The sequence below is a fragment of the Callorhinchus milii genome, unplaced genomic scaffold, assembly GCF_018977255.1.
Source record: "Callorhinchus milii isolate IMCB2004 unplaced genomic scaffold, IMCB_Cmil_1.0 Scaffold6, whole genome shotgun sequence".
Lineage (NCBI taxonomy): Eukaryota > Metazoa > Chordata > Chondrichthyes > Chimaeriformes > Callorhinchidae > Callorhinchus > Callorhinchus milii.
In genome coordinates this window covers 24,601,374-24,628,583 of record NW_024704747.1, presented here as the reverse complement: position 1 = coordinate 24,628,583, position 27,210 = coordinate 24,601,374, and the positions used below count along the sequence as shown (strand labels likewise).

Genomic DNA, 27,210 nt, shown 5'->3' with positions numbered 1-27,210 from the left:
TATTATTGGAGTTTTACATTTATTTTTGTGGTAACATATCTATGTGCTATTAAAGCATGCAAGTTTTAAAGTAAAATCACTAGTTCTTTGTGCCACTGTTGGACTAGATTGAATTGATATAAGCAGATACTATGTTTATTATGAAACCAAAGTAGGTGAAAGCATGCTAATGTTTTGATTTTTTCTTACTCCCCCCCCCCGGAAACAAAACTGACGTACCATTTACTGCACCGTTATACAGTGATTTTTTTGCCCCAACATTGACAGCAAACCAGGAAGGAAGTTCTCAAGTTTGATCAAGTATGTGTTGATTTAACCAAATCTAAGCCTGGATGGCATTAGGGCACCATAGTTTGTTTTCAACGCCCCAGTTAAGGAGGGAAAACCATAGGTTCTTGCTACAGAAGCAAGGCCCTTCACTCTGACTATTAGCTGCTCTTGATCATGCCCTGTTGCAAGATATTTATACTCCATACAAACAAATGGATTTCCAACTACTTTAATGTAAAGGAGAAACCACGTTACATAAATATAAGCCAAAAGTGTAAGGATAGAAGTTACATTTTTAACCACCAATGAATCACGAGCCACAGTGAAACCCTGTGTACAAGGCAATATCTGAGGGACGGGTGGGGGAGAGGAGGAAAGAGAGAAAGAAGCCATAAAATTGTAATTACAGATGACATCTCAATTGCAGCTATCTTGTCTCACATTGAAATCTGCAAATTTCTAGTGGTGTACTGCTGTCTTTTTTTAATGAGCTTGTTAAATAAATATTTTGTTCTAATTTTAAACCATTTTACAAATAAGATTGAATATGCCTTTTAACCTTGGAATATATTTCAACCTGAATTTGTATGCAATTGATATGTCAGCAAGTTCTAAATTAATGTGATAAACTGAATTTTAATTAAAAGCATTTTGATTTTATTCCAGTACATGTACATCTGAAAAGAGGCATTTGGTACACACTAAAATATCCTTGATGTCTCTGAGAAGTTGTGCTCATGTTCTCAGCTCTGAATAGATTATCAATAAATCATAGGATTTCATTTATTCTCCCATGAATTATGTGAAGCAAAACATTTGATCACTATATTCTTGAGATTAAATGTTGGAAGTGAAGGGGTGCAGTGGTATTTTAGACTTCTGCAGCACCGAACTCAAAATAATAATAATAATAATCCTTGCATTTGATATAGCGCTTTTCACGTCGGGAGGACGTCCCAAAGCGCTTCACAGAACACACTGTAAAGTGAATTGACTGTATATTTGTGAGCGAACGCGGCAGCCAATTGCGCACAGCAATGTCCCACAAACAGTCATATGGATTGAAAATGAACAATTTATTATTGTTTTGTTTTTTTGGAGGGATTATTATTAGGTGTGTGGAGTAAGGAAACTTGCCCAAGGTTTCGCCCTGTCTGGAATTGAACTCGGGTCTCTCACTTGCAAAATAGCATGTACCCAGAGGTGAGGTAATAACCTGACCCTTTCGATAAGATTTCAAGTTACTTGAGAGGGCTTTGAGATTTCACAGAACCTAATTTCAAGTGCTCCATTGCTTTTATGTTGGGCATAACCCAGATGGAGCAACATTATCAGAATAATTATGGCCTTTTGATCTTCCATTTGTTTCTGCCATCTTTGATCGTCAATCTGCTTTTACACTCAGAAGAAAAATAGGTACCCTGTAGGTACTTTTGAAGGGTTGAAAACGTCACTCTTGAGTATCCATTCATTGATATTCTAATTTTTACATTTAGGATTTGAAAATATTTGATGGTCTGGGTTGGAGACGCCACATTGAATGGTTGTGGATTTCAGTGGCATTTAGAGTATATTGTTCACATGTTCAGTTAACTGAACAGGTCAATTTATGTTCAAGTACATTATAGACTAAGTGAGAGATAGAACAGGACACTTGTGGAGAAAGCACCTCAGATGGAGCAACACTAAGTGGAATAATTATGGCCTTTTGATCCTCCGACTGTTTCTGACACTATCCCAATTAGAATAATTCCCATGCTTATTGTTTGTTAAATTTTAATTAAATTTAGTTCAGAAAGTACAAGCAATTTTCCATGAAAATCAATCTATACAAACCACATCCCTCTCTAGGTTGGGATAATGAAGAGTGGCTTCACATGTTAGTATGCTTAGAAACCTAAAGACCTACTAGAAATAAGTATTAATGAAATGTTTTGGAAACCAGATCACCAGTTGTTAAGTAATTGGTACTAATGTCTATTAAGGTATTGTACAACACCATTTTTGAAGGCTTCAGGGTTGGGATGGAAAGAACTATGCGATGCTTTCCTGGCCTTCTACAAGGAAACCTATGTTTGGCTTATTATTTATGAAGTTGCCCTGATAGAAGTCATGGGAATCATCTGCAAAAGATTGGAAACAGAATAAAACTGCCCCATCAACTCAACCTGTTGCAAATTTGTATTAGATTCTCTTCAACTGTTAAATTGCTAAGGAGCAGCACAGTTCAGCTTTTGTCAAGATAATCTATCCAGCCAGTCCCTTCTGACAGGAAAATGCCTCTTAGCCTGTCACACCAGCACTGTCTTATGGCTTGACATCTGAATCTTTTGATGTATAATGAATTCCAGCCTACGTGTTCCATGTCATGTTTTCAGGGGGTACAGATGATATTGTAAACAACTAGAAACAACATAAACTGTTGTTTTTATGAAGCTGTCAGAACCTGAAGACAGTGTCGCAGCTTTGTAGTATCTGTCAAAGATTCTCGTATTTATTCTGTTCTGAATGGATCTGAAGTATGATGGAACACACACTCAGGCAAAAACGGGATGTTTCCAGGTTTCATTATTGGGTTAGAGTTAGGTTGTATCATTTAATGTGTGAGGGGCAGAATTGAATCTTGGTAGCAACATTATCAAGATATTTCTGTGAATTGATGTATATATCATGGTTTGATTGTATCAGTTGATATTCTTGCCTCAAAGTCCAAAGGCCTTGAATTCAAGCTCCACACCAGCACTTTGAACTCACACAGTCTAAAGCTAACTCTCCAAAACAGTGCTGGGACAATGTTGCATTGTCAGAGGTGCTGTTCTTCAGATGCGATATTAAAGAGAGGTCACGTTTGCCTGTTCAGTGTGAATTTTTGAAAAGTTTCTCATGGTGTCCTGGCCTTCATTACTCTTGAGTTCATTGTTCATTGACTGTTTGTGGGACGTTGCCATGTGCAAATTGGCTGGTGTGTTTGCCTTCAAATAGTCACCACGCTCTGCAGTAAAACCTGTGAAGTGCTTTGACACATCCTCCTGACCTGAAAGGTGCTACATCAAATACAAGGATGATTATTTGTATTACTGTGTCCCCATATTTTACATAATGATCTAAAAAAGAGTTAGTGGTGTTGGCCCTACATTTGCATTAAAGTGGATTAAAGTGGATTAAAATGAATTTCCACTTAATTTTCTAGAATCTTTTTGAAGGCTTCCAGTGAACATGATTAATAAAGATATGGAGTTGATTTAACAATGATTGGAATGAAAATCAAAAGGATATTACTGCATAAGGAACTTGTTCAAACCTATATGCAGTATGAGTCACCATTGGCCCAAGAAGAATGCTACGATATTGTCCTGGAGCGAGTGTAGAGAGAGCAAGATGATGTGACTGAGGAATCTAAGGTGTGAGGAAAGCTTAAGGGCTTACTGTCGTTGGAAACGAGGACGTTTAAATGTAATTAATAGAAGTTTTGAAATGTGTGAAGCATTGCTCTATATATTCACATTAATAAAGGGTTCCAAGAAGAATTTGAGCAGCTGTATGATTTAAGTTTATCAGAAAAGTGAAAATTATTCAGATAGTATGTCTGCAACTTCAGACAGACATTTCCTGATTTCTTCTTTGAGACATACTAATAGAAAGCTGGCTAGCTCCTGAAAACAGCTGTACATTGCTGGAAATATTCCCCATTGATCCCTTGATCTGTTTTTATTTGAAGTCTGTTTGTGTCAATCAGGTTTATTTATTAGTATAATATTCCCAATGAATATTACAGTCTTTTAGTTGACGTAAGTGAACAGTCAAAATGTTTGAGATCAAGTGGGGTTGAACCTTGGCTTGTGGACTGCTGAGTCATCAGAATAACTCACTCTTCAGGCCACTTGCTTTACAGTCGGTTTCTGCTTATAGCCATTATCCAAGAGTCACTACTGCGAGAAACCGGCTTTAAAGCAAGTGGACACCAAATCTGGTTGCTTGCGCTGTCCTGGAACATCTTCAACCACATCTTCACCAGTCTGCCCTTCAGGAACTTCTGCAAAGACAAGTTTTAGATCCTCTGCACGACCAATAGTGTCACTTGTGGAAAATCTCTGAATTCATATTTTTCCGATATCCGGTCTGGAACTGTTAAGTTTACTCTTCAGCCCAGTTACAGAATTTGACGGCTCCATTGAATTTCATCCTGAATACCTGCTTATCTTGATGGGTCTATCCCCGCAGCAGTTTCTGCAAAGCAAATCTAGTCATCTCTTATGATCTCCATATGGTTGTCACAGTCGCTTCCATACATCAGTCAGCCTCTTTTGGCACGTTTTTGCTATCAGCAACCTGATTGCTTACAGTCACAAATACCAACCCTGCCTTAACTCTGACCTTCCAATTGCCTTTTATATTCATTCCACACATGATTCACCCAGGTTTTGTCTACAGTTAAGGGTGTACTTATAAAAATATACGTTATTGGCAAAGCTGTTGCTATATATGGTATAATATTTCTTTCCATTTAAAACTGATGGAGACCAAAATTCCAAACTAATGAGAGCATCTTACTGAAAGGAAAAACAGGCAAATCTGTTTACTGCCCTTAATAGCTGTGGGGTTTTTCATGTCTGTAACTGATATTGTTCCCATCCAGAAAGATCTTTGACTGCCCATGGGAGATTGTAAGATTAATTTGAATGCATTATTCTTCAATATTTCAACTTTTCAGAGCATGTATGTGGTTGTGCTAAATAGCCACCCAGATTGCATGCCAGTTAGGTGCTTTGGTGTTTTGTGCTCTCCACTCTTTTTATCATTGTCATCTTTCTTGCCTGTCTGCTGCCAAACAAAAATTACACAGTCTGCAAACTCTTTGTCAGTTCCATTTTAAATGCAGACTGGACTGAGTAGCGTTGAGGACACCAGAGTTGGGAGTCTTCCTTCAAGGCTTATATGATTGCTTTTTCAAACCACTATGTGCTGTGATTTTAGTTGAAGTCTGAAAGATTGGTAAGATATTTACTTAAGTATTTATGCCAGATCTACATTTCCTAGCTTGGTATGTTTGGATTTTGCTGCAGGTCAGTACAAAGTGCCTATTTGTATGGAAATGGAGCAGCTCTTGGGTACACACTAGTTTTCCCTATAAAACCCACATCATTGAATAGCTTGGGGTATAAGTAGATAATGAAATGGCTTAACTCCAAGGAAGGGAAATTGCTTGCTGAATTTCTGTTCCTTTTCTTGGTTCCTGCTTTTCTTGTTTGAGAGGGTCAGCAGTCTGTCCACCTCTTCTTCAGGGATATTTTTCAGTGATGTTTCTTGATCACCATGTTGCACTTTGAAACTGCTCGTTGTTTGGAAGAAATCAATAAATAATAATAATAATCCTTGCATTTGATATTGCGCTTTTCACGTCGGGAGGACGTCCCAAAGCGCTTCACAGAACACACTGTAAAGTGAATTGACTGTATATTTGTGGGCGAACGCGGCAGCCAATTGCGCACAGCAATGTCCCACAAACAGTCGTAGATTGAAGATGACCAATTTATTATTGTTTTTGGTTTTGGAGGGATTATTATTAGGCTCTGTGTGGAGTAAGGAAACTTGCCCAAGGTTTCGCCCTCTGCCTGGAATTGAACTCAGGTCTCTCACTTGCAAAGCGAGTGCTCTGACCACTGAGCTACAGGACTCCACAATGGTTCAGTTTCCATATAATTTAAAGTAACATTTACTGAATGTGTTGCAATAGGCAAAGGGAGAAAGTAAAACCCACTCACTTGAGGCTGAAGATTAGTCTGAGTGAAGAAGAAATCTGAGGGGAAAAAGCAATCCAGCAAGAAAATCAATAAATTGTCTTGACATTCTGACTGACTTAATGTGTTTTTAAATTTTATTCACTCGTAGCTTTGAGGAAAAACACTTTTCTAAGTACCCCATTATATAACTGTCTGAAACTCTAAATATCTATGGGTGCATTAAATATCCTTTGTAGGATTTAAATATGTACTGTACTAAATATAGTTTTTGTATATTTGAGCTACCTCAATGGTACAGTGCACCACTTTGGCCACCACTGTCATTCAGACGAGAAGTTTTTTCTGAGTTGGCTAAATCAATTGGGATACAGATTTCATTTAGAACAGTCAGCATGGAAATAGAAGTGATGGACTGTGCCTTACAAATCTATTGGAATCGTTTTGAGGAAATAACTAAACAATTGGCTGAGGATTATCTTGTGAATCATCTGATTTACTTCAGATTCTCAGAAGGCATTGAATTAAATATTGTCATGGAACTTTTCTCTGGGAAATCAGATAGTTAGGGGAACGCATAGCAAGGCTTTTATGTGGTCTGTGTCATGGGGTTGGGTTTGTTGGGCCATATGGATTTTTCATAGTCCATGCATTTGTATGTTCTTACCAGTTATGGAATATCCTAGTTTGCTTTGTGCAAATATCCAACTATGGATAGGGTTTTGTGTTTGCTTAGATGTAATCCCGGTTACCAGAGTATCTGATTATTAAAAATGTATTTCTGGAATAAATATTTAGCTCGACTTTTTTTAAAAAGAATAAGATTTTCTTTAGTATATCGCACAACATTGTGTTAAGTCGTGGGAGGGGGTTCAGTATCTTGGCTTTGTTCCGATGCTCTGCTATTTTGGCAGAATTCTGATCTCTCATCAAGTCAATTATCTTTGGGGAGTTTGGATGCCAGGAGACTAGGAATCTTTACAGCACCTCACATTGTCCATTCATTTCAGAAAACTAACAAATTAAGCATAGAAATAATTCATATTGTTCATCATGTTATCGCCCAAGAGACCAAAAATGACTATTTTCTATTTCTTTGGAAGCATTACCATAAATTTATAAACTACAGCATGGAATTTTGCCTGAACTAAACATTGAACGAAGAGTTGCAACATTTAGTGGGAATAGTGCTGAGATAAGCTCCATGTGCAATAGATTCAATGGAGGATAAGTTTAAAATCATGAATCAACACCTTTATTCTGAAACTATTCTGGAAGGACTGTGTGTGTGTATATAATTGTAATTATTTATATATATATTAAAAAGTCCAAAGGTCCCTTCAGTTTATTATATATATAATGTATATTATAAACTGAAGGGACCTTTGGACTTAAAATTCTATTGATAATCTGGTACACTTTACTGGGTGGAATTCCAAGAAAGAGACTACACCTGTACTTTCAAATACTGAGGTTGTAAATGTAATTTTGAAATCATGCCAGCAATTTCCAGTGATCCTTGTTTTGTTATGAAGGATAAGGGCACTTAAAATTAAGTATCTAAGTGATGGCCCAATTAAGATTGTGAACTTGCAATGTGGGGAATCATAGGGCAGAACCTGCTGTCGCTCCAAGCTGCAATTGAGCTGTGATTAAGATTCTGAACACATTAGATTCTGAATAAATTTATCTTTACAGTATCAGAGTATAAATTGAATTGTGCTCAAATAGAAGTTGAAACCTCTTTTCTTTATTCGCTGGAACAAACGTGAAGCCCTTGGTCATGGGAGACATGCTACAAGTAGAAACTGAACTCTCATGACTTGGTTGAATTAGAAGTCCAGCCAGCCAAAAAATGAACTCAGTCCCAGGGTTGCAGAACTGCTTTACAGTGCATCGAATTTGCTAAGTGTATTGAAATTCAAGATTTGGAGGCAAATTTTCAACATTTTCCAACTGGATAATGAATTGAAGTCACTCAATTTCAACCTCTTGAAAACTTTCCTCAATTTGCTCACTTTGAGCCAGATACATGAATGTAGTACATGTAGTGGTGAAAAGGCGATGCTTTATCTTAGATTGAAGAAAAATGTGGTTTTGATGGCTACCAATTGACTGGAAAATGGTATCTTTATAGTTTAGATACATCTCGTCCTGGAGGCCGATGTTGCCAGTCATTGTTGGAGATCTGTGTCCTACTTCAATTAGTCCTCGATCCCCATATACACAGGACAGGTTAATGTCAATGTAGCTTTTTCAGTTGTGGTGTTGATGCTGGGCTAATCTTGCTTTCATTATGATATTAGCTGGAATAGCACAAGAGCCTGCACTATGTCTGAAATTAAGTCTCAGGCCTGTTTACCTGGATTTTAAAAATAAATTGATGTATCTAGACTGGAAAATATATATACGTATATGTATATACTTAACTTTAAACAAACCACAAAGTACTGCAGATGCTGGAAATCTGAAAACAAAAACAGAAGTCGCTGGGAACACTCAGCAGGTCAGGCAGCATCTATGGAGAAAGGAAAGTGTACTTAACTTTGCTTTGATTGACCCGAGATTCTGAACAGTATTTTAAGGTCTATAATATCAGTTATCCTGGCAAATGTGTACTTGATCTCAAAATATTTAAGAAAAAACGATTGCCACACTGAGTAGACAATTTAAGAAGGATTCATTCTGCACGTGTATGAGGAATGTATAAACTATTACAAATAATTACAGATGAATTATCCTTCTAGGGCATAATTAGGTAATTATAGAAATGAAGCGCTTATTGAGATTAAGGGATGTTGAAAGCAGCAGATGAAGTAGCGTAAAAGTTCAGGAGAATCTTCCGTATAGCAGTAGAAATGAGAAGCATCTGTTCGATTTCAAACTAACAACTCACTTTTAATGAATATATTTATTTTATCTTTTTGAGCAAAATAAACATTTAGAGCTAGAAGTTCCTTGTATTTTCAGCCTGTTCTGTGAGATGCTGAACATGATTTTTTGGGCAAAAGTTGCAAAGTGCTAGATTGCATTTCAAGACTTTGTCCCTTTTTTAAAAAAAATTAAGATCCTTTTTATATTGATCTATCTTTCTGAAAGCTGCTGTGTTCAAAACATAAGTGGTTTCTTTCTTGAAGAATTTAACTTTAAACTTTGTGGATCATGTGATTCATTCATCACAATGTTCTGTGAGAGCAGGACATTAGGCAAATTGACATGACAGCTGTAATCTGATCCTGCATAAAGTGTTGCTTTTATTCTGGTTTCTAGAGGAGCTTAACCTTGCACTGTGTTCCAATGAATAAGCAGAATTGAAATAAAATACATTATTCCTTTTCCTCTTTTTAAGCATTGAATTTTAATGATCCAACCATTTAGAATGCAGAATTTTGAAAGCAGTTGTCACAGCTTCGCTGCCTAATTTTTAGCTTTAGCAACCATATCCCCTTATTTTGGTTACTGCAGTTTACTATTCCAGCCTGGAATAACTCGTGTTTTGGACTAAAACGGTGTATCCGATTGGCTAAATATCAAAAGGGGACCCTGGAGAGAAAGCAAAAGAAAAGCCTGGGGAGCAAACATTAACCTCTTGATTAACCAAACACCAATCCTGTTTACTGTGACGTGACCAGTTGCACATCAAAGTAGGACTTGTGGTAAAGCTAATAAAAAGAAACCCTCTTGGCTGAACTATAGCATTCACTATTTCCTCTTGTGATATCTGTGGTCATCTGTTCTAAGCTTCTGTATTTTTCATAAGTTTCTTCTAACCTGTTTATGTGGTAATGATGATGTATTGGTAGGGTAGATCAGAAAAATATATGAAAGGACTGCATATCATTGACTGCCCTTATGGATCTTGAGGTTGGGTTTTGTTTTAAAAATGCAGGTGTGTGGTTTGGCAGCGCTGTGATATTTCACTATTCACAACTATTAGAATTGTTCTGAAGTCATCACCTCTTTAGCAAACCCAGCTTCAGACATTTTGCACTTTCATTTTGTATTCTTCTGCAACTAATCCTGCACAATGAATATTCCACCTAGTTAATTCAACCATACTATTATAAAAGAAATACAGTAGTTATTTTTTTAAAAAACTTTTGTCTGCCATACATTGTATTTTAGTTAATCAAACCGGTTATGGTGTACCACCCAATATTCTCACACTAATGTCATTTTATAATCGTAACTGCAGTAATATTCGACTTGAAATGTGTAGTTTAAACAGGAATGGACATTGAAGTGAAGATGCTGCAGCCTTTGTTAGCATCAGGCTTGTTTAGGTTGTCCTGTTCTATCTGGAGCAATCTTTATCCCTTCTCTTGTATTACAGTATTTCAGAAACATTTTAATTGCATACTACTTGGTACTTATTTTTAAAATGATTACGGCAAATGAAGAATTCAATGCCAACAAGTAAATTAAGTTGAAAATCCTGCTTCTTCATGGAAATTAGTTTCACCAACTGAGAATTTCATTATGGTCATGTGCTATGCCACAGTAAACCCCTGTACGTGATTATTGATAGGCAAACAACAAGATAATTATATTTGTATAGGGTCTTTCATGTCGGGAGGGCGGCCCAAGAGGTTGGACAATCAGTGTTTCGGACCCGAGCTGGGAGTCGGGATCGGGGAGGATGGAGGGCAGGGGGGGGAAGGAGGGTGATCGAAGGCATGGTCGAAGAGGAGGGTCTTGAGGTGGGTCTTGAAGGGGGCAAGGCAGAGGGACTGCGGGATGGAGTTCCAGAGGGTGGGGGCAAATTGGCTGAAAGCCCGCCAACCAATGGTGGGCCCTCCAAAAGGCAGCCAAGAGTGCTTTAAACTGTTCTAAAATTCATGCCATGTTATGTAGTGGCAGTTGTGTGATATAACATCACTGATATGTCTCCTACTTATGCTATTTTATGGTTGGTTGCTGAAACAATCGCATACTGTGGTTCATTACATGGATGATGTTGAGTTCTTCAAAACCAAAATAGCTTGCTGTCCTGTGGGCTCTTAAATACCTTGGCAGCAACCAGCAATCTCTAAATAAATGACTGCAGTAAACTATTTTTTTCTTTTGCATGTAATACAATCAGATGCCTCTTGGATTTGACAACAAATAGAAAGATAACTTGGCTTGATGTCAAGGGAGGAGAGAGGTGTAAATAGCTTGAGTGTGTACTTAGAATAAAACAGGATTGAATGCAGTATGCTTAATCCTATTTCTTTATGGTCTTGTTGGAAATTGGGTTTCTTTTTGAATTTTATGTTATGTTTTAGATTCCAAGTATTTAAATGCAGAAGCTTGGTTGCATGTAGTATTTGCGTGCAACACAAATTCACTTTGTATTGCTGAAGATTTGTGGTCATTTTTGAAATCCTAGATCCATCCAGGTTCATTCCATTATCCATCAGTACGTGGAGTCCTGTAGCTCAGTGTTGAGAGCGCTCACCTCGCAAGCGAGAGACCTGAGTTTGATTCCCGGCAGGGCGAAACCATGGGCAAGTTTCCTTTCTCCACATGCCTGATAATAATCCCTCAAGAAAAAAACAGTAATAAATTGGTCACTTCAATCCACAATTTCTGGGACACTGCTTTGTGCAATTGGCTGCTGCGTTTCACTCACAAATATAGTCAATTAAATTTACAATCTATTCCGTGAAGCGCTTTGAGACGTCTAGAAGATGTGAAAAACGCTATATCAAATGCAAGGATTATTATTACAGTAAATGAATGACCACCTTGTGGCTTCTTTATCTAGTATTATGAACTTACATACAAGAGTATTTTGGGTCTCGAGTAAGTAAAATGCTGCAGTAAACAATTTATAGATTGTGGTTATAGATTACAAACCTCACTCATTCTAAAGATAGAGCTGCAACTTACAGACCAAGAGCTCTTTAGTTTGAATCCAAGCCTATGAAGTGTTTGATGGGCCTTTGCCTTTCTCACGCTTAAGGAGGTTAATACCAGCCAAGTTGCCTGCTCCTAGTCCCTCCTCAGCATTGACTGGTGGTGCATATGTGTGGCAGCCAGGTGAGGAAAGGTAGGTTCAGCTGTGATGCACTCTAAAGTTGAGTGGTCTGTTGACGTTCATTGCCGAGGCTCTTAGGTGAACAATCTTCACTTGTGTGGGTAACAGGATTAGAGATGAGGAACAGAGTTACATGTCAATTGGGAAATGGTTGCGAGATTGGTAATGATCATTGTTGTGGTTTTCCAGATAAGTATCAGCTTTATGGACTTGTATCCAGCTGAGGTTATAGGATGGGCAGAATACTCAGTTACATTTTTTTCTTTGCCTGATCACATTATCCAGTTGATACCAATTGTATTAATCAATATAAAGTAGGGCTCAGGTCAAGTCCTATCAGATGTTTATAAGCCAAGAGCAATTTCACACCCGTCTAGTCCTGCAACAAGAGTATCCACACAACTGATCCTACTGAATAAAACTCTCCCAAATGTGCCAAACCAGTTTTTAAAATAGTTCAGTTCCCTTGTGAATAGTTGATTAGGAGCAGCAAAGCCAAACTTGAAATCAATATAGATTATGACAGATTATGAAAGCTGCATATGAAATTAAGTATTTTTTTGTGGAAGTAAAAAACACATGAATGTGCAGCTCTGTTAGGCATTCTGTGATCATAGCACAATCTGAATTTTGCAAGTGGTGTGTGATGCTGTACACTCTCTGTTGGGGAATGAACACATACCATTGTAGCCTTTTAAAAAAACATTTTAAGCATATTTAAACAGGTTTTTTTTCTGTGTAAGATTTCAAACCTAAAATGTAGGTTCCTTGAATATGCCAAATTCAGTTTTCTTTCTCTTGTTCTTTTTCTCTTTTACAAGCAAATCCTGAATAATTCCAGCTGTGATAATTGTAACTTTTACACATCATAATTTAACATTTAAAAATGAATATTGTTTGAGCGTAAGTGTGCAATGAGTAGCAGTCCTTTGCCTCTGAGATCTGGGTTTGAAATTGAGTATCTATTCCTGATGTGGGAGCTTCCCAAAAAGGAAAACTTTAAATTTTTACTCTGATGACACACCAAAATGACAGAAATTTTAACTGTGTGATTCTTGCAGTTAAAACTCTAGCAATCATTTTTTGAATACCTTTTTATACGTGACTTCCCAGCGCCTTGGGACGTCCTCCCGACATGAAAGGTGCTATGCAAGTGTAATTTTATATTGAAGATATCTATCAGGAAGGGCTGAACATACTCGAACTCTTTTCTCTTGAAAAGAGAGGTGACCTGATAGAGGTCTTTAAAATGATGAAAGGTTTTGATAGGATAGACGTAGGGAAGATGTTTCCACTTGGGGTCGACCAAAACCAGAAGCCATCATTATAAAATAGTCACAAATAGATCAAATGGGGGAATTAGAATAAATTTCTTCACACTGAGAGTAGTGGGAATGTGGAATATGCTACCACAGGAGTTGTTGAGGCAAATAGCATAGACGTATTTAAGGGAAAGCTAGATAGGTACATGAGGGAGAAAGGAATAGAAGGTTATGCATGAAGGCTTAGTTGAGGAAGGGCAGGAGGAGGCATAAACACCGGCATAGACCAGTTGGGCCGAATGGCCTGTTTCTGTGCTGTATATTCTAATGTATTAGTACCAGTAGACCTGTTAACTCCTTTGCCAGCAGAAATCTATGTTCATGCTGTGCAGGATTTTATTAGTCTAGGTTTGTTTTAATAGAGAAGACTTTCCCTCTCTACCAAAATAAAACCTTGTGAGAGTTCTCTTTAAACCTCGATATAAGAGTATTTTTAATGCATGCTCCACCTTTTGGAGGTTTAATCTGGCATCAGTTACCGTCTCAATCTTTCATATGTTACGCATAGTTGACAGCAGGTTCAAGTGGGATTTTTGGTCCTGGGTGTGACTTGGAAGGCATCAGTGGCTTTAAAAATTTGATACGAAGACCTTGACTGTCACCATCACAGGATGAATGGATATTCAGTCTGTCAAATGTATTGGCCTTGTGTTTCTTTTTTCTGTGCACTGAATGAAGAGTTGATTACTGTGATCAGAAAATAGTTGAGACATTCACAGTATAAAAAATGAAAGTAAATAGGTCATGTAAACATTTTTTTCTTCTTGTTTCTGCTTAAGCCAGTCAGTTTCCTCCTGAAACACAGTTCCACAGGCGTTGTCGCCTGACCCTATATCACCCAAGTGGACATTTATGTCCTAACTTTGATATTGAGTCTAGTAAGTAGGGGTATAGCAGCACAACCTAATTTCATGAGCCTTTCCAGTAGGAACTGTGGCTGTTTCTCTCCCCTCAATAACCCTGGACTCTGAGACCAGTTGTAACTTCGCTCACTGAAATCAATGAATTTAGACCAGAACAGGGATTAAACTTGTGACCTTTTGACATTTTATTCCAGTTAATCAAATATTTGCATTGATTGTTTGGAGGAACATCCTGTTGACTTTCTTGTAGTAATAGTATTTAATGTCTAGCATTTTCTGGCACATGTTGTTAAACTATTTGTCACACAATTTATAACCATTTAGTTCCAAATTCTAAAAGAGAAAGGTGCATTTCAATATGGGTATTGGAGCTTATAATGGGGGAGGAATGGGGGAGGAAGCCAGTTGTCTAAAGATAGCTTATGTATTTGCTGGACCATGTAATTGGACACTCTTGCCACCAGATGGTTGGAGAGATGTCTTGCTGTTAACATCACTAAAATATTGAGTTTCGTTTTTCATTTGGAAATGGGTGAATAACATCCATCAAGTAAATATGTATGATTACAGTGTGGCATTTGAAACTACCATCCCAACTGCAGGACTTGATTACAGTTATCGTTAGCTTTCCATGCCAGTTGCAACAAATATTCTGTTTGACAATGCAATATTTAGATCTAATAAAAGAAACTCAAATGCCAGGAAAAATACAAATGCTTCTGGTTGATGCTATGATGAAATGACTATGGTTCAACTGTATAGCACATCCAGGGGGCTGGAATTACTATGGAAAATCTCTGCACTGAACTGTTTATTAACTATAAATTCATTTTTCAAATTTGCTTTGGTTAGGCAGCATCTATGGATGGTTCAGATTCAGATTGTTTCAGATTTCCAGCATCTGCAGTATTTTGCATCTTGTTAATTTTATATTTTGATGTAAAATAGATGTGAACACATTTATACACAACAGTTCGTAACTTGACAAAGAATTCTCATGAAGGCTTCCTTTCTCGGAGTGGAGAAAAATTAATGGATGATCGCTTCGTGGGTTATTCATACATAACCAGTTAACCAGTTTCTGATTTTGTGGGACTCCTTTCTCCTGCTGAATAAAAAAAATATACATTGACTGTGGTTAACACTGGTAGCTCTGATTTAATGATTTAGTGAGCTTTGTTATGATCTTGGCATGAACCCAATCTGCCAACAGTTCTGAAATGGGGATCACCAACACTGGGCACACAGCTTGAGAGCGGATGATTACTCGGGTGATCTTTTGAGCTGGAAAAAATGAATGAGTGTGGGTATAGACTGGTACATACCTGAGGAATGAGGCAGATGGATGAAGGTTTGGGAAAGAGGAGGGGCTATAATATTAAAGCAATGCTAAATGGCTTGTGGATGTGGAGGGAACAAATTGAACTGGCCTGGAATACCTTTTAGATGAGAAAAGCTTGGAAGAAAATTGATTCTTTTTGAGATGTATTGTTACTCTTACACGGTAAAAAGAGCATAAAAGGGGCTTTCTTTAGGTATAAATCTACTGACCCACATTGGCTGATGTAGTGGTACTGTCGCGTTTTTGTTTTCATTTTTGGTTTCCTCATTTCAAGCTAACGTCAGACCTCCTTTACACTTTGATTGTAAGTACAGTACAGTATAGCCCAAACTCAGTTCAACTGAGTCCTGAGAATCTGTAGACCAATAACTTGCTCTGGATGATTTGTATCCAGGTTGAATCATCCTGTCGACTGTAATAGATATTCCACTGGGACAAAAGAAACAATTGTTACAATGAGAGATTTCTAGTAATTTGGTTCCACTGTATTTTGGTATTTACAGCTTTGCTGACTGAGGTTTGAATACATGTGTAGTAACTACTGAAGTGCTGCAGCATACAACTACTCCAATCTAGAGCTTATGTTCAACCAGAAAAATTGCTATAAAATGCGCCTGTTCTGAATTCATTAAAAGCATAACTGTGACTACTGTGATGCTATCTCAGTCATGGCGTTTCTGCTGCAAATGTTGCCTTTATCAACTCAGACTCGGAAAAAAAATTGACTGCTCCAAAACTTCAGCAGCGGTGCATGCAATAGTGATCACTGTGTGTGATAATGCAGTGACTCGTAACTTGTTCAGTCACTGTGGTACAATAATACTATGTAACTATTTTGCAGAAGGATGATCATTTGAAACTTTTCCATTCAGGAAGGCCTCCCATATCCCACCCCATATATGCTTACGTATGTGCACTACTCTCGCCGCCTTCCCCTGGCTGCACAGCTGATTACGAGGCCTGCCCTTGCCTTGAGGCAAGGAATCCATACCATTGAGATTACTGTGCTGGCACACCAACACAAATTAACCAGTTTTTCCTGCATTCAGTTATAGGAAAGCTGTGATTTGCTGTTAAACAGTATCTTGTTCTGATTTGAGTCTTTTCTGTGCTCCCGGCCTGATCAGGATAAAATGAATGCAGCATCTGTCCCTCCAGGTGGACCCTGTTGTATCATCTAATCTATAATCTATAAAACACCAGTGTGCTTGGTGGTCTTTCTATCAAGGACTAGATCATAGCAAATGGAATAGATTACAGCACCACCTAGTGATAATACGGTGTGGAATTTTATCTGGTTTGAGTTATGCATTGCAACACAGAAGCTGGTTTCATGACCTCGTGTAATGAAATGCAGTCTCTTGGTCTGCCTGTATTCACAATTACAATTTTTGCTTTTTCAGAACTTAAAAGTTTAGGAAGAAGGATTTCAGATTTGAAATTCACCACTAATGCTTTTTGTAAACTTAATAATAATAATCCTTGCATTTGATATAGCCCTTTTCATGTCTTCTAGACCTCTGAAAGCACTTCACAGAATATACTGTAAGTGAATTGACTGTATATTTGTGGGTGAAATGCAGCAGCCAATTGCACACAGCAGTGTCCCACAAATAGTTGTGAATTGAAGTGAGCAATTTATTTTTTTTATCTTGAGGGATTATTATCAGGTGTATGGAGTAGGGAAACTACTCACTTCTTATGAATTTATATTTAAAAGTAAAGAGGCTTCTGTTGAAAATGCACTAACCTGAATTTCTTGGCGACAGAAGGCTGTGCAAATACCAATGAAAACCATAAGCAAAGATTTTAATGTGCTCGATATCATAGCTCACAGTCTCTGAAATAGCCATGGTTGGCAAATGCTTAGCACAATGCTGCATCTGGAAATAGTAGAGCAGAAAATATTGTAATAGCTATATTTGGTTGGTAATTCTATATTCCAGCCACCAAAATAAATCCACCCTATTTGGCCAAGTTATGTTTTACTAGTTTAATTTGTAAAAGGCAATCCGCTCTAAAAGGACCACATTTTGCCCTTTGAGAATATTGTCCCCATATTGCACATTGTGCAACAGGATTCGTTATCCTACCAACGTATTTCTGCTCAAATTAACCCTACTGGAATCTGCCTTCTGCAACATAAAATAACCCTATAAAATACCCTCCACTTGATGCAGATGAATTCTACATGGCTCCTATGAACAGTATCTCACCACCCAGGAGAGGACTGGAGAGGAACTGGTATATGTCTTTCATGACCTCCCTGCAACAAAACGGGAAACTCTGAATATCTGTTCTTGATACCACCAATGCCACAGATATTGAAGAATTAATGGTGTCAGAACTGTAAATTTTCTGGTCACGAATGACCCAGTCTCCAGACCTCTTGGTAGGAGGTGCTGGAAGCAACATGAGCAAGCAGTGGTCCCATCCCTGCCCAGGCACAGCCATATGCTGGTTCGGCCTTCTCTCAGAATGATGAGGGATGTCTCCATTTCTCCCTTTATTTCCCCCCCTCCCCCTGACCTGCAGGTTGTCCCAGATTCGCTTTGGTGTAATCCTGCGCTCCCATAGGGGTCCCGGATGAAACGTTTCTGAAATGTTTGCCAATGAAAGTGATTAATATAAGGACTGTGCACAGAGATGGTTTGAAAATTGAAAACTGAGAGTTTTGTGTGGGCCTTCAATGTACATTCACTAACCCTTACACAAACATGCAAATCTCAGGAGATCATGGGACCAGACATGACTCAACTGGGCCCAGATCTTTCTGTTTAAGACCCTGTGGAGGGCAACATGATCTCCAAACTCCCAAGTGCTCTGAGCTCCCAATCCACCCTGTGTGTCAGTGAGTCGCACTGCAAATTGAATTTCATTATTTATTTAACACGTAATGTTGCCCGAAAAAGGGTGTGAATCTTGTGCAACTGTTTGAAAATGCACATTTTTTAAAACTATGGAAATACACCAGAACATAACTGCAAACTCTCTAATTGGGTTCCTTGGAAAACACATATTGGGAGTTTTCAGCTGTGGGCTGAAGGTTAAGTGAGTCGCATAAACTGATTAAAAAAATTGTCACTTTAGTGCTGTAAGTGCAAACAAAGTGCCTTTCTGTGGTTGCAGTTACACCCTGCAGAATAGGGTACTCCGATCTGCTTCTTACTGGTTGACTGGTTTCTTAAGGTCAGGTCCCCAGATAATAATGGTTAAGGTTAACGAACATTACCCAGAATTGCCTTAACAGATTGGGTTCTTGTTAAACTACACAATGAGCACTTAGAACCTCCTCAGAATCTCGTGTATCGGAGCCAGATTCTTCATGTGCTTCTTGCCAGAGAACCTCTTCAAGGTCCTCGGCATTTTGTGACCTCAAGTAAGTTTTTGGCTAGCAATGTGGATTGATGCCAGTCTGTCTCCTATGACCTGGGCCAATAGAAAAGTGCGGGTACATTTTCCCCGCGGAATCTGCTACAAACAACCACCTTCACTACAATCCCACTACAAATGTAGTTTCTGGCCCGCAAGCCTCCTGACCGTTTACCTGAGGTCACTGTGGGAGAGCGCGGCTCCAGACGTGCGTGTGTGGTGTGGAGCAAGGGGCAAATGAACTTCACTCAGAGGCCCCGCTGTTGTGATTGTGTGTGTGCGAGAGAGAGAGTGTGAGTGTGTATGATTGTCTGTGTGTATGTCTGTCTATATGTGTCTGTGTGTGTCTCTCACTGTTTGTACAATTGTCCATCAATCTCTCTCACTGTTTGTGTGCATCTCTCTTATCTGTGTGAGTATGTCTGTCTCCCTCCCTCTCCTCTGTATGTTTTTGTGGGTGTGCCTGTGTGTGTCTCTCTGTGTTTGCGAGTGTCTCCATGTGAGTGTACGTCTCTCTCTTAGAATGTGTGCGACTCTCTTTTTGTGTATGTGTGTCACTCTGCGTATGTCTCTCTCTCTCTCTCTGTGTGTGTGTGTGTGTGTCTCTCTTTCTCTGGGTCTTTGCGCGGTGCTGAGAGCTCCTGTAGCCTCGCTGGTGTCCCCCCTTTCTCCACCCCTAAAAAAAAGCCACATAGTTTTTATCAAAGAAGCAATTAATATTTTTTTTGCAACAATCTAATATGTGTTATTTCCTCATCTTTAGTTTTTTATCAATAAAGTTAAAAAATGTAGATTAGCAGTAAAATGTACCTCAATAGCACCAATCAACTCCCCGCCATTTTCTGCAAAAAATTCCCCCACCATTTTCCGAACCTTTTGTTCAAATCTCCCCACAATTTTTGGCAAATATTTTCACACTTTTCTATTGGCCCAGCCTATGACACACAGGCTGTTGGTTGCCATTGTAGTTGTGGTATATTGCATTTGTAACTTTTCACGCTTTACATATTTTATGCCACTGACATCTTTTCTGATAATACAGCAAAATGTAGTTGTGCCAATGTGAGGAATCAGTAAATAATAAAAGAATACTCGCATTTAACAAGGCGCATTTACAACAACAAGATTACATTTGTATAGCGCGTTTCGCATCGAGGCACGTCCCAAGGCACTGACGTCTTTGAGGATGTCTCAAAGGGGTTCACAAGATTTTAACTGTAGAATGTAATGACTATCTGTAGGAAAACATGGCAGCCAATGTATGCACAGCAGTGATCCACAAGCAGCTGTGAAGTGGCTGACCAATTTTACCTGGAGGTTTGCTGCAATGGATACAGGGAGAAACTCCCATCAAATGATTAAGGTTTCCATGGCTCCTTGCAGGTTTAACTAGAAAACATGCTCAAAGTATGTGGACATACTATTCAGTCTCCTTTTGAGTAGGGTTACTCCCAATTCCAACTCTTAATGTCTACATTTTTGCCAGATCTCCACTCAAAGCATTATTTCAAATGTGTGTGATCCGTGCAAGTTAAATCCAATGTAAAGACATTTTTTTTTTAGGCACAGGTTGCGTTTCATTCTCTGAAAATATATTGCTTTTAATAAGACAAATAAACTTGTGTGCTTGATTTATATGCCATGACTTTCCAAATAGTCAAATACACTTTCACATTTGTTTTTACATTTTGAAAAGAACAGATTGGCATGTGCTTTCGAAGGCAAGAAACTCTGCTTGGGCCAACAATTTCCATTAATTCACTGAGCAACAAGGTGGATTTGTCTTTATTAATTAATTAATACAATTAATAGTTATAGTTCTTTCACTGAAAAAAATAATAATAGTTCTTTCACTGAAAAACACTTTAAGTAGTCTAACAACCATTTGTATGTAGAGGACCAGATCTGAAGCATGAAGTGCAATTGTTCATTATATGGCACGTCTGTTATCTCAATGAGGCAGAATTGAGATATGGTTCTGCATATGGATGACCCACCCTCATGCCCTCTCTTGGAATACTGTACTTGGAATTTGATAAAGAGCTGGCCACGTCTTCCAGCCAGGAGTATTTATACTGAGCATTGGTAGCAGTAGTGTTGGGAGTGGGGGCAAGGTGGTGCCCATTAACAAAAGGCTTCTGTTATTTCTACATCTACAAGAGATGGGTTTGAGTTCAAATGTTTATATGTGGATCATCAAAATAACTGTTCCGAGTAACTTCCTTCTGCTTTTAAGAGAATTAGATTAGTTCCTGTTGTATACAAATTTGGATTGAATTTCCTGGATTGACTCACAATTCTCAATGGCACAATTCTGGTGCATGAAAGTCTCGTACCTTTTAAACTTATTTTTACTGTTTCAACAATGTGGGAAATCTATATCATGTTTAAAATTGTACCAGTACCATTGCTTATTTTCCTGGTGAAAGTGCTCTACGTTCTATTACATTTTGAATTTCCAAAATGATTCCACAGACTTTATGCCTCCAGGTCATTGCTATCACATCCAGTTGTGTAAGATGACATTTCCAACAGCTTTTTTATTCTAATCATTTGTGCTATTCATGTGCAATGGGGAGAAGGAGAGGGAGACTAAATGGCTCTTTGGGAAAACAGGCAGAATGGGCTGAATGGCCTTCTGTTGCCTTCTGTGTTGTAAATGTTATGATTTGGGCGCTTAGCAATGCAGAACAATGAATGCCAGCACCTCAGGGGTTAATATGGCTGTACGGTTTTAAAATGTTGTAAATGGCATGTACGTAACATAGTTTTTTTTAAATGGTTTGTTGCAGTGCTGGTCCAAAAGGAGACAACATATACGAGTGGCGGTCTACCATACTCGGTCCTCCTGGGTCAGTTTATGAAGGCGGTGTTTTTTTTCTGGACATCACTTTCTCATCTGACTATCCATTCAAACCACCAAAGGTAATATGACGCTTTGTTTAAATGTATGTGGTATGAATGTATTTCAAAAGGTCACGGTCATCGCACTTGTGGAGCACTTACATTTTAGCTTACCAACAAATACCCTTGATTCATATTTTTTTCAAAACGGTTACATCTGTGCATTATTCAAAAGGTGTTTTGCTTTTGCTTTGGTCTTCAGCTAAGTAATCAAGTCTATAACACTTCTCCACCCTGCACTGCTAAACTTTGAAAGTTAGAATATTTGGATAAATAACGTTTTCTTACTATGTAATCTGTTCGCTTGTCCAGTCATATCACAATCTCATCATTTTTGGTTGCTGCCACAGAAATCAGTAGAAAGCAATACAGTGAAAGTGATAAATCACCCCTGGGATAAGTCGTCAACTTCACATAACCAGTCATTCACTTTCAGTATCCTGGCTCTTGAGGTATTTTGTACTTTTGGGATACTGTAATGTGGATAACTAGTCGACACAGATAAGTAGTCATTTGAGCTATTTCCCTTGGGGTGACGAGTTATCAGTTTCACTATATTTAACTTAATACCATTACCTTTCCATCTGCTGCCCAAAAGTACATTGGAGAAAACAAATGGATATTGATCACTGTTATAGTTGAAGCCCGTGAAGATGTTATTTAATTATGTCGATCTTTAAGATTCTCCAATTCCGACATTTAGACCCTGTAGAGATTGTGCAAATTTATATTTACAGCAGGATTTAATTTTTCAAGCATCTGGTTACAGTGGGAAATACATTCAATATGACAGTACATGAATGAGGTCCAATATTCTGTGCTTTATTCCTTAAGAATTGAAAGTAATTTGAGTGTTAAGTTGCAAAAACTAATGTGTAACTCTTTCAATAAAAAATGACTGGAATTTTTATTGAAAATGTTATGGTATTCTGTAATCAACATCCTGATTTTAAATATGGAATTTGTTACCTACCTGTCATCTCATTTGTGAAAGTTAGCCCCATTGAAATTAATGGAGATTCAAATATAAGTTATTAGTCTTTCTCAGCACTGCAGGCCAATGTTTGAACTCTTATTTTCTGTAGATTTTTTAGGCCAGAATGGTACTTTTCGACATACTGTTTTGTACCATCTTTAAATTGGTTCTAATCTCAAAATCTGCCCACTAAATGGTATTGAAGCTGAATGCATTTGAAGAAGGCATCTTTTGTTCGGTCTTTATAACTAGCTGATGTTTGAGTTTCTGAAATAGAAGGATTGTTTCCTAATCCCTATCTTCTAGCTTTCTAATTTGAAATCTGTCCTGCTGAATAGGGATCTACTCTTTCCCCGGTGAAGGCTTCCGGCTGAAATGTTAGCACATCTTTTTCCTTAAGGTGTTGATTGATTGGCTTTGCATTTCTAGCATTGTTTTTATTGATTCGTAAACGTCCAACCCCACTCCTTTGCTCGCGCCTTTTCACTTGGCAAACCCGAGCCTGCTGTGCATTCCTTGCCCCCTCCATCGCACCATCCAAGACTGAGCCTTCCCATCTGTTGGACCTCCCTTGCTTTACAAACCCTTTCTCTCTCTCTCTCTCTCTCTCTCTATATATATATGTAATAAATAATAAGTTGGAACATTTAATCAAGTAGAATTCAATGGTTACCTTTGCATATTGTCTTCAGGTAACTTTCCGGACCAGGATCTATCACTGCAACATCAACAGTCAGGGAGTGATCTGTCTGGACATTCTGAAAGATAACTGGAGCCCAGCTCTGACTATTTCAAAGGTTCTACTTTCTATTTGCTCGCTCCTGACAGACTGCAATCCAGGTAAATAAATACTCTTGAATTACCCAACCTGTGGCTTTTTATTATGCATTCACCCCTCCACGCTGCTTATCCCTGACCTGATCACTTCTGGGAAATTGAAATCCTACATGATGATCACATTACTATTTCTAGTAATCACTCTTAATTGCCTTAACTACTCTCTGCTATTCCCAATTTCTATCCGGATTACTGTGGCCATCTCTTCTACTATATCGTTGCATATCTTTCAAGTTCTTAACTTACAGAATAGTCCTCAACCTCCAGAAAGTTTTGAGTCTTGAATAAAATGTTTGATATAAAATCTTGAATAAAATCTTCGTCTGTGCTTTCGATCCCCTGCTTTCCCCCCCCACCTGCCCTCCACCCTCCGCAATGCCGAACCCCAGCTCGGGTCTGAAACTCTGACTGCCCAGCGCCTTGGGACGTCCCCCTGACGTAAAAGGCGCTATACAAATGTAATTTTGTTGTTGTTGTTGGTATGGAAAGAACTATCTTTCATATGATTGAGTTTTTCTCCCAATCATTACCATAAGGAGTGCAATGTAAGTACAGAAAATGCTACTAAAAAGACAATTAATTCTTTAAAAGTCACTCTTTGTAAACTTCATCTTTGAATATTGATTAATATATCTGAGTGGATTGCATTATAGTGTAGGTGGCATGTTTGTCCTGTTTGAGAGCTTATGTTTCTGAGATTCTAATCTTTGTATCTCATTCAATTCTTTGAAAGGTACTGCTACCAGTGACCATATGTTAATTAACCTCTGTCAAAATAACCAGGTTGCAGTTTCTTCCAATACATTTTTGAATTAGATTTTAAATGACTTATTAAATATCACTGCTAAACTGACAGTTTAATTTATCATGTCTTTGAAAACGATGGGTAATAAAAGAAGAAATGTAACAAGTGGGCAGGGTGGAGGTGGAGTATCTTCAAACTCTTTGTCTCAATTATGGCTTTAATCAAACATTCTTTCCATTTTACAGCGGATCCACTAGTTGGGAGCATAGCAACCCAATATTTGACCAACAGAGCAGAACATGACCGGATAGCCAGACAGTGGACCAAGAGATACGCTACATAAATTGCATTCTTTCCTGTGCTGTGAAAAGGAGCAGGAGGCATTATTTACAATGTGCAACAATTCTTTATAGCCTTTACAATACGGACTTCTGTGTATATGTTATACTGATTCTAATCTCTGCTTTTATCCTCTGAAGATTGGGATAAGCCCCTGTAAAAGGTAAATGCTATTGAAGTAGATCTTTGTAGCAGTAGATTAGTTATGTTTAAATGCCTACTTGCAAGTCTGCTTCTTTGGGATATCAAAATGTATTTTGTGATGTAAAAGGAAAATGTTCCTCAAGTCAACCAAATATTATGGTGCATTTTAGCCTAATCCATTATCTGTATGAAATCTGATAATAGCTGTAGATGATTAGAATTTTGGCATTCGTATTAAACCCAGTTCCATTTTCAATCATGTGGTACATGCTGTTGTGTGCTCCGTTTTACCTTTGTCAATTTGTAATGAAGAGATTTCATTTAAACCTTTGTAGCTCTAAATAATGAGCACCTGATGTATCATCTCAAAAGACAATAAACTTGTTTCCCAGGTTATTTATTTATTTATTTTATTTTTCGAACTATTGTGTTTTTTGGGAGAACAGAATAGGCCAAGAGACGTGCGTGTGTGTGTGGGTGTGCACGGTTATGGTTAATCGCTCCTTGGAATACATCTGTGGTGCATTTTTGAAACAGTAGCACATTGGCTGAATCATACATTTCATACTATAGAAATAATTACTGAAAATGAACAAGTTAAAAGATGACCGGAAATAATCTGGTTTGAACATTGCTTTTAGCAAACAGCCAAGTGTGTAACAGTATATAAAATTCAAAACCGGCTAATTATGGCAGAATAATCCAGTTTATTTAATTTGTAGGTTCCCCATTGGGGGACATTAGCTTCTATAATGTTAAGAGTTTTACAGATTGCATTGGAGGCAAGCAATGAATACTAAACTCAAAACTAAAAGGTTTTCTTCCCTTTCATCACTTGAAGAGACATTTTACCATCACTGGACAATACTTTGGTCACTCAGCGAACCTTTTCATCCAAATGCTTTAGCTGTATTCTTGCTGTTGCTAGCCTAATGTAGAGTGTAATTAAGGAAATCAAATTATTTTAAACTATAGTCTTAGAAATTATTTAAAGTTATGATTTGAACAAATGTATACATACTGTACATCTCTCATCTAATTGTGCCATTCTATAAATCGTTCTAATCCAAGTTTATAGTGGCAATCGTCATCCTTCCTGTCAAACCTCAGTGGTATTAATAGCCCTATTTGGTATAATTAAGTGGGAGATTTTACATCTGGAAACTGCTGTTAACATGATAGTCATTTTATTTACGATTCCTATTTATAGCACACAAACTTTATGGGAGTTCCTCAGAATTTTTCCCACTGGGGCAAAAGAAGCTTCCGTGTTTTTTTTCCATGCATTCTCTTTAGTTTTGCAGCCATTAAAATATAGTAATGCAGACTTGTTTTGAATTGCAAGTTTCACTGAGTCAATACAATGCCGTGGTACACTTTCAAAGTGTACAAAAGATAACTAATGGCAGTGAATGGAAACTGCATTGGCTTTGTTCTCTTTGCTATCAAATCATTGTAACTAGGCATTTAAATATGAAGCATTTTGCAGCTAAATAGTAATTGTTTCTTCAAATAACTGTAAATCGCACAAGTCTAAGTCAGCATTTGGCATTATTTTTGCATCCATATGAACGGGAATATGGAGGAGACTCACCATGGGAAACAAGTCCAGCTCTCTGCTCGTTTCCTCAAATGTATGCATGAAATACAATTTGACCTCCTGTAAAGGAGGTATATTTTCTACTGACTTTTTTTCAATCCAAAGAAAATTCACCAGTGGTACTGGAAGGTTATCTGTGTTTTGATAAAGTCTGAGGTGGATTTTACAATGCCTGGTGTAAGCAAAACCAATATGAGATGGCCTTGCTCCTGTGCATTTTTGTACTTGGGGGTGTTGTGAAGATTCTCTTTAATGATGTGCAAATTGTATATGCTGGATGTCGTCAATGTAGGCTATGAATGTATTTAACATTCTTGATAAAATTGTTACTTTGGTTACATTCAAGCTCTATTTATAATGCTCATTGTCGCTTAGAGGTATTGTAAGTGAAAATGCCTGTGTAACTGCAGCTATTTTTAAAAAAAACGTATTGTGGAATAAAAACCTTGAGAAAAAAAGCTGAAAGCAGAAAGATTGCTGATGAATTCTTCAATTCCGTCCAATTCCTGGATTGATCCTGTGAGCAATTTAAATTCTCATAAAGCTATTTATGGTTTGATATGTAAGTTTTTTTTTCTCTCTCTCTCTGGATCACCTGAAGTATCTCATTGTTAGGGAAACATTTTTTAATGAAAATCATCTGAATAAGGTTTGTTTTATTAAAGTTCCTAAATTGGATTGAACAGATTCATCTGAGAATCAATGATCTTTGCTTGTCAGAAGTCTGTTATAACAG

General features: G+C 37.9%; 1 protein-coding gene across 3 annotated transcripts in view; it reads left to right on the top strand.

Moving 5' to 3' along the window:
- The window catches only part of ube2e3 (ubiquitin-conjugating enzyme E2E 3 (UBC4/5 homolog, yeast)), a 42,787-nt gene extending 17,517 nt beyond the window's left edge, over positions 1-25,270 (top strand). For 2 of the 3 annotated variants that reach the window (XM_042336000.1, XM_007890100.2), the window contains 3 exons: positions 21,722-21,854; positions 23,502-23,649; positions 24,637-25,270. In XM_042336000.1, the coding sequence (XP_042191934.1) occupies positions 21,722-21,854; positions 23,502-23,649; positions 24,637-24,734 (379 nt within the window). In that variant the 3' untranslated portion in view covers positions 24,735-25,270. 3 annotated transcript variants of the gene reach the window in all.
- Positions 25,271-27,210: the final 1,940 nt, after the last annotated feature.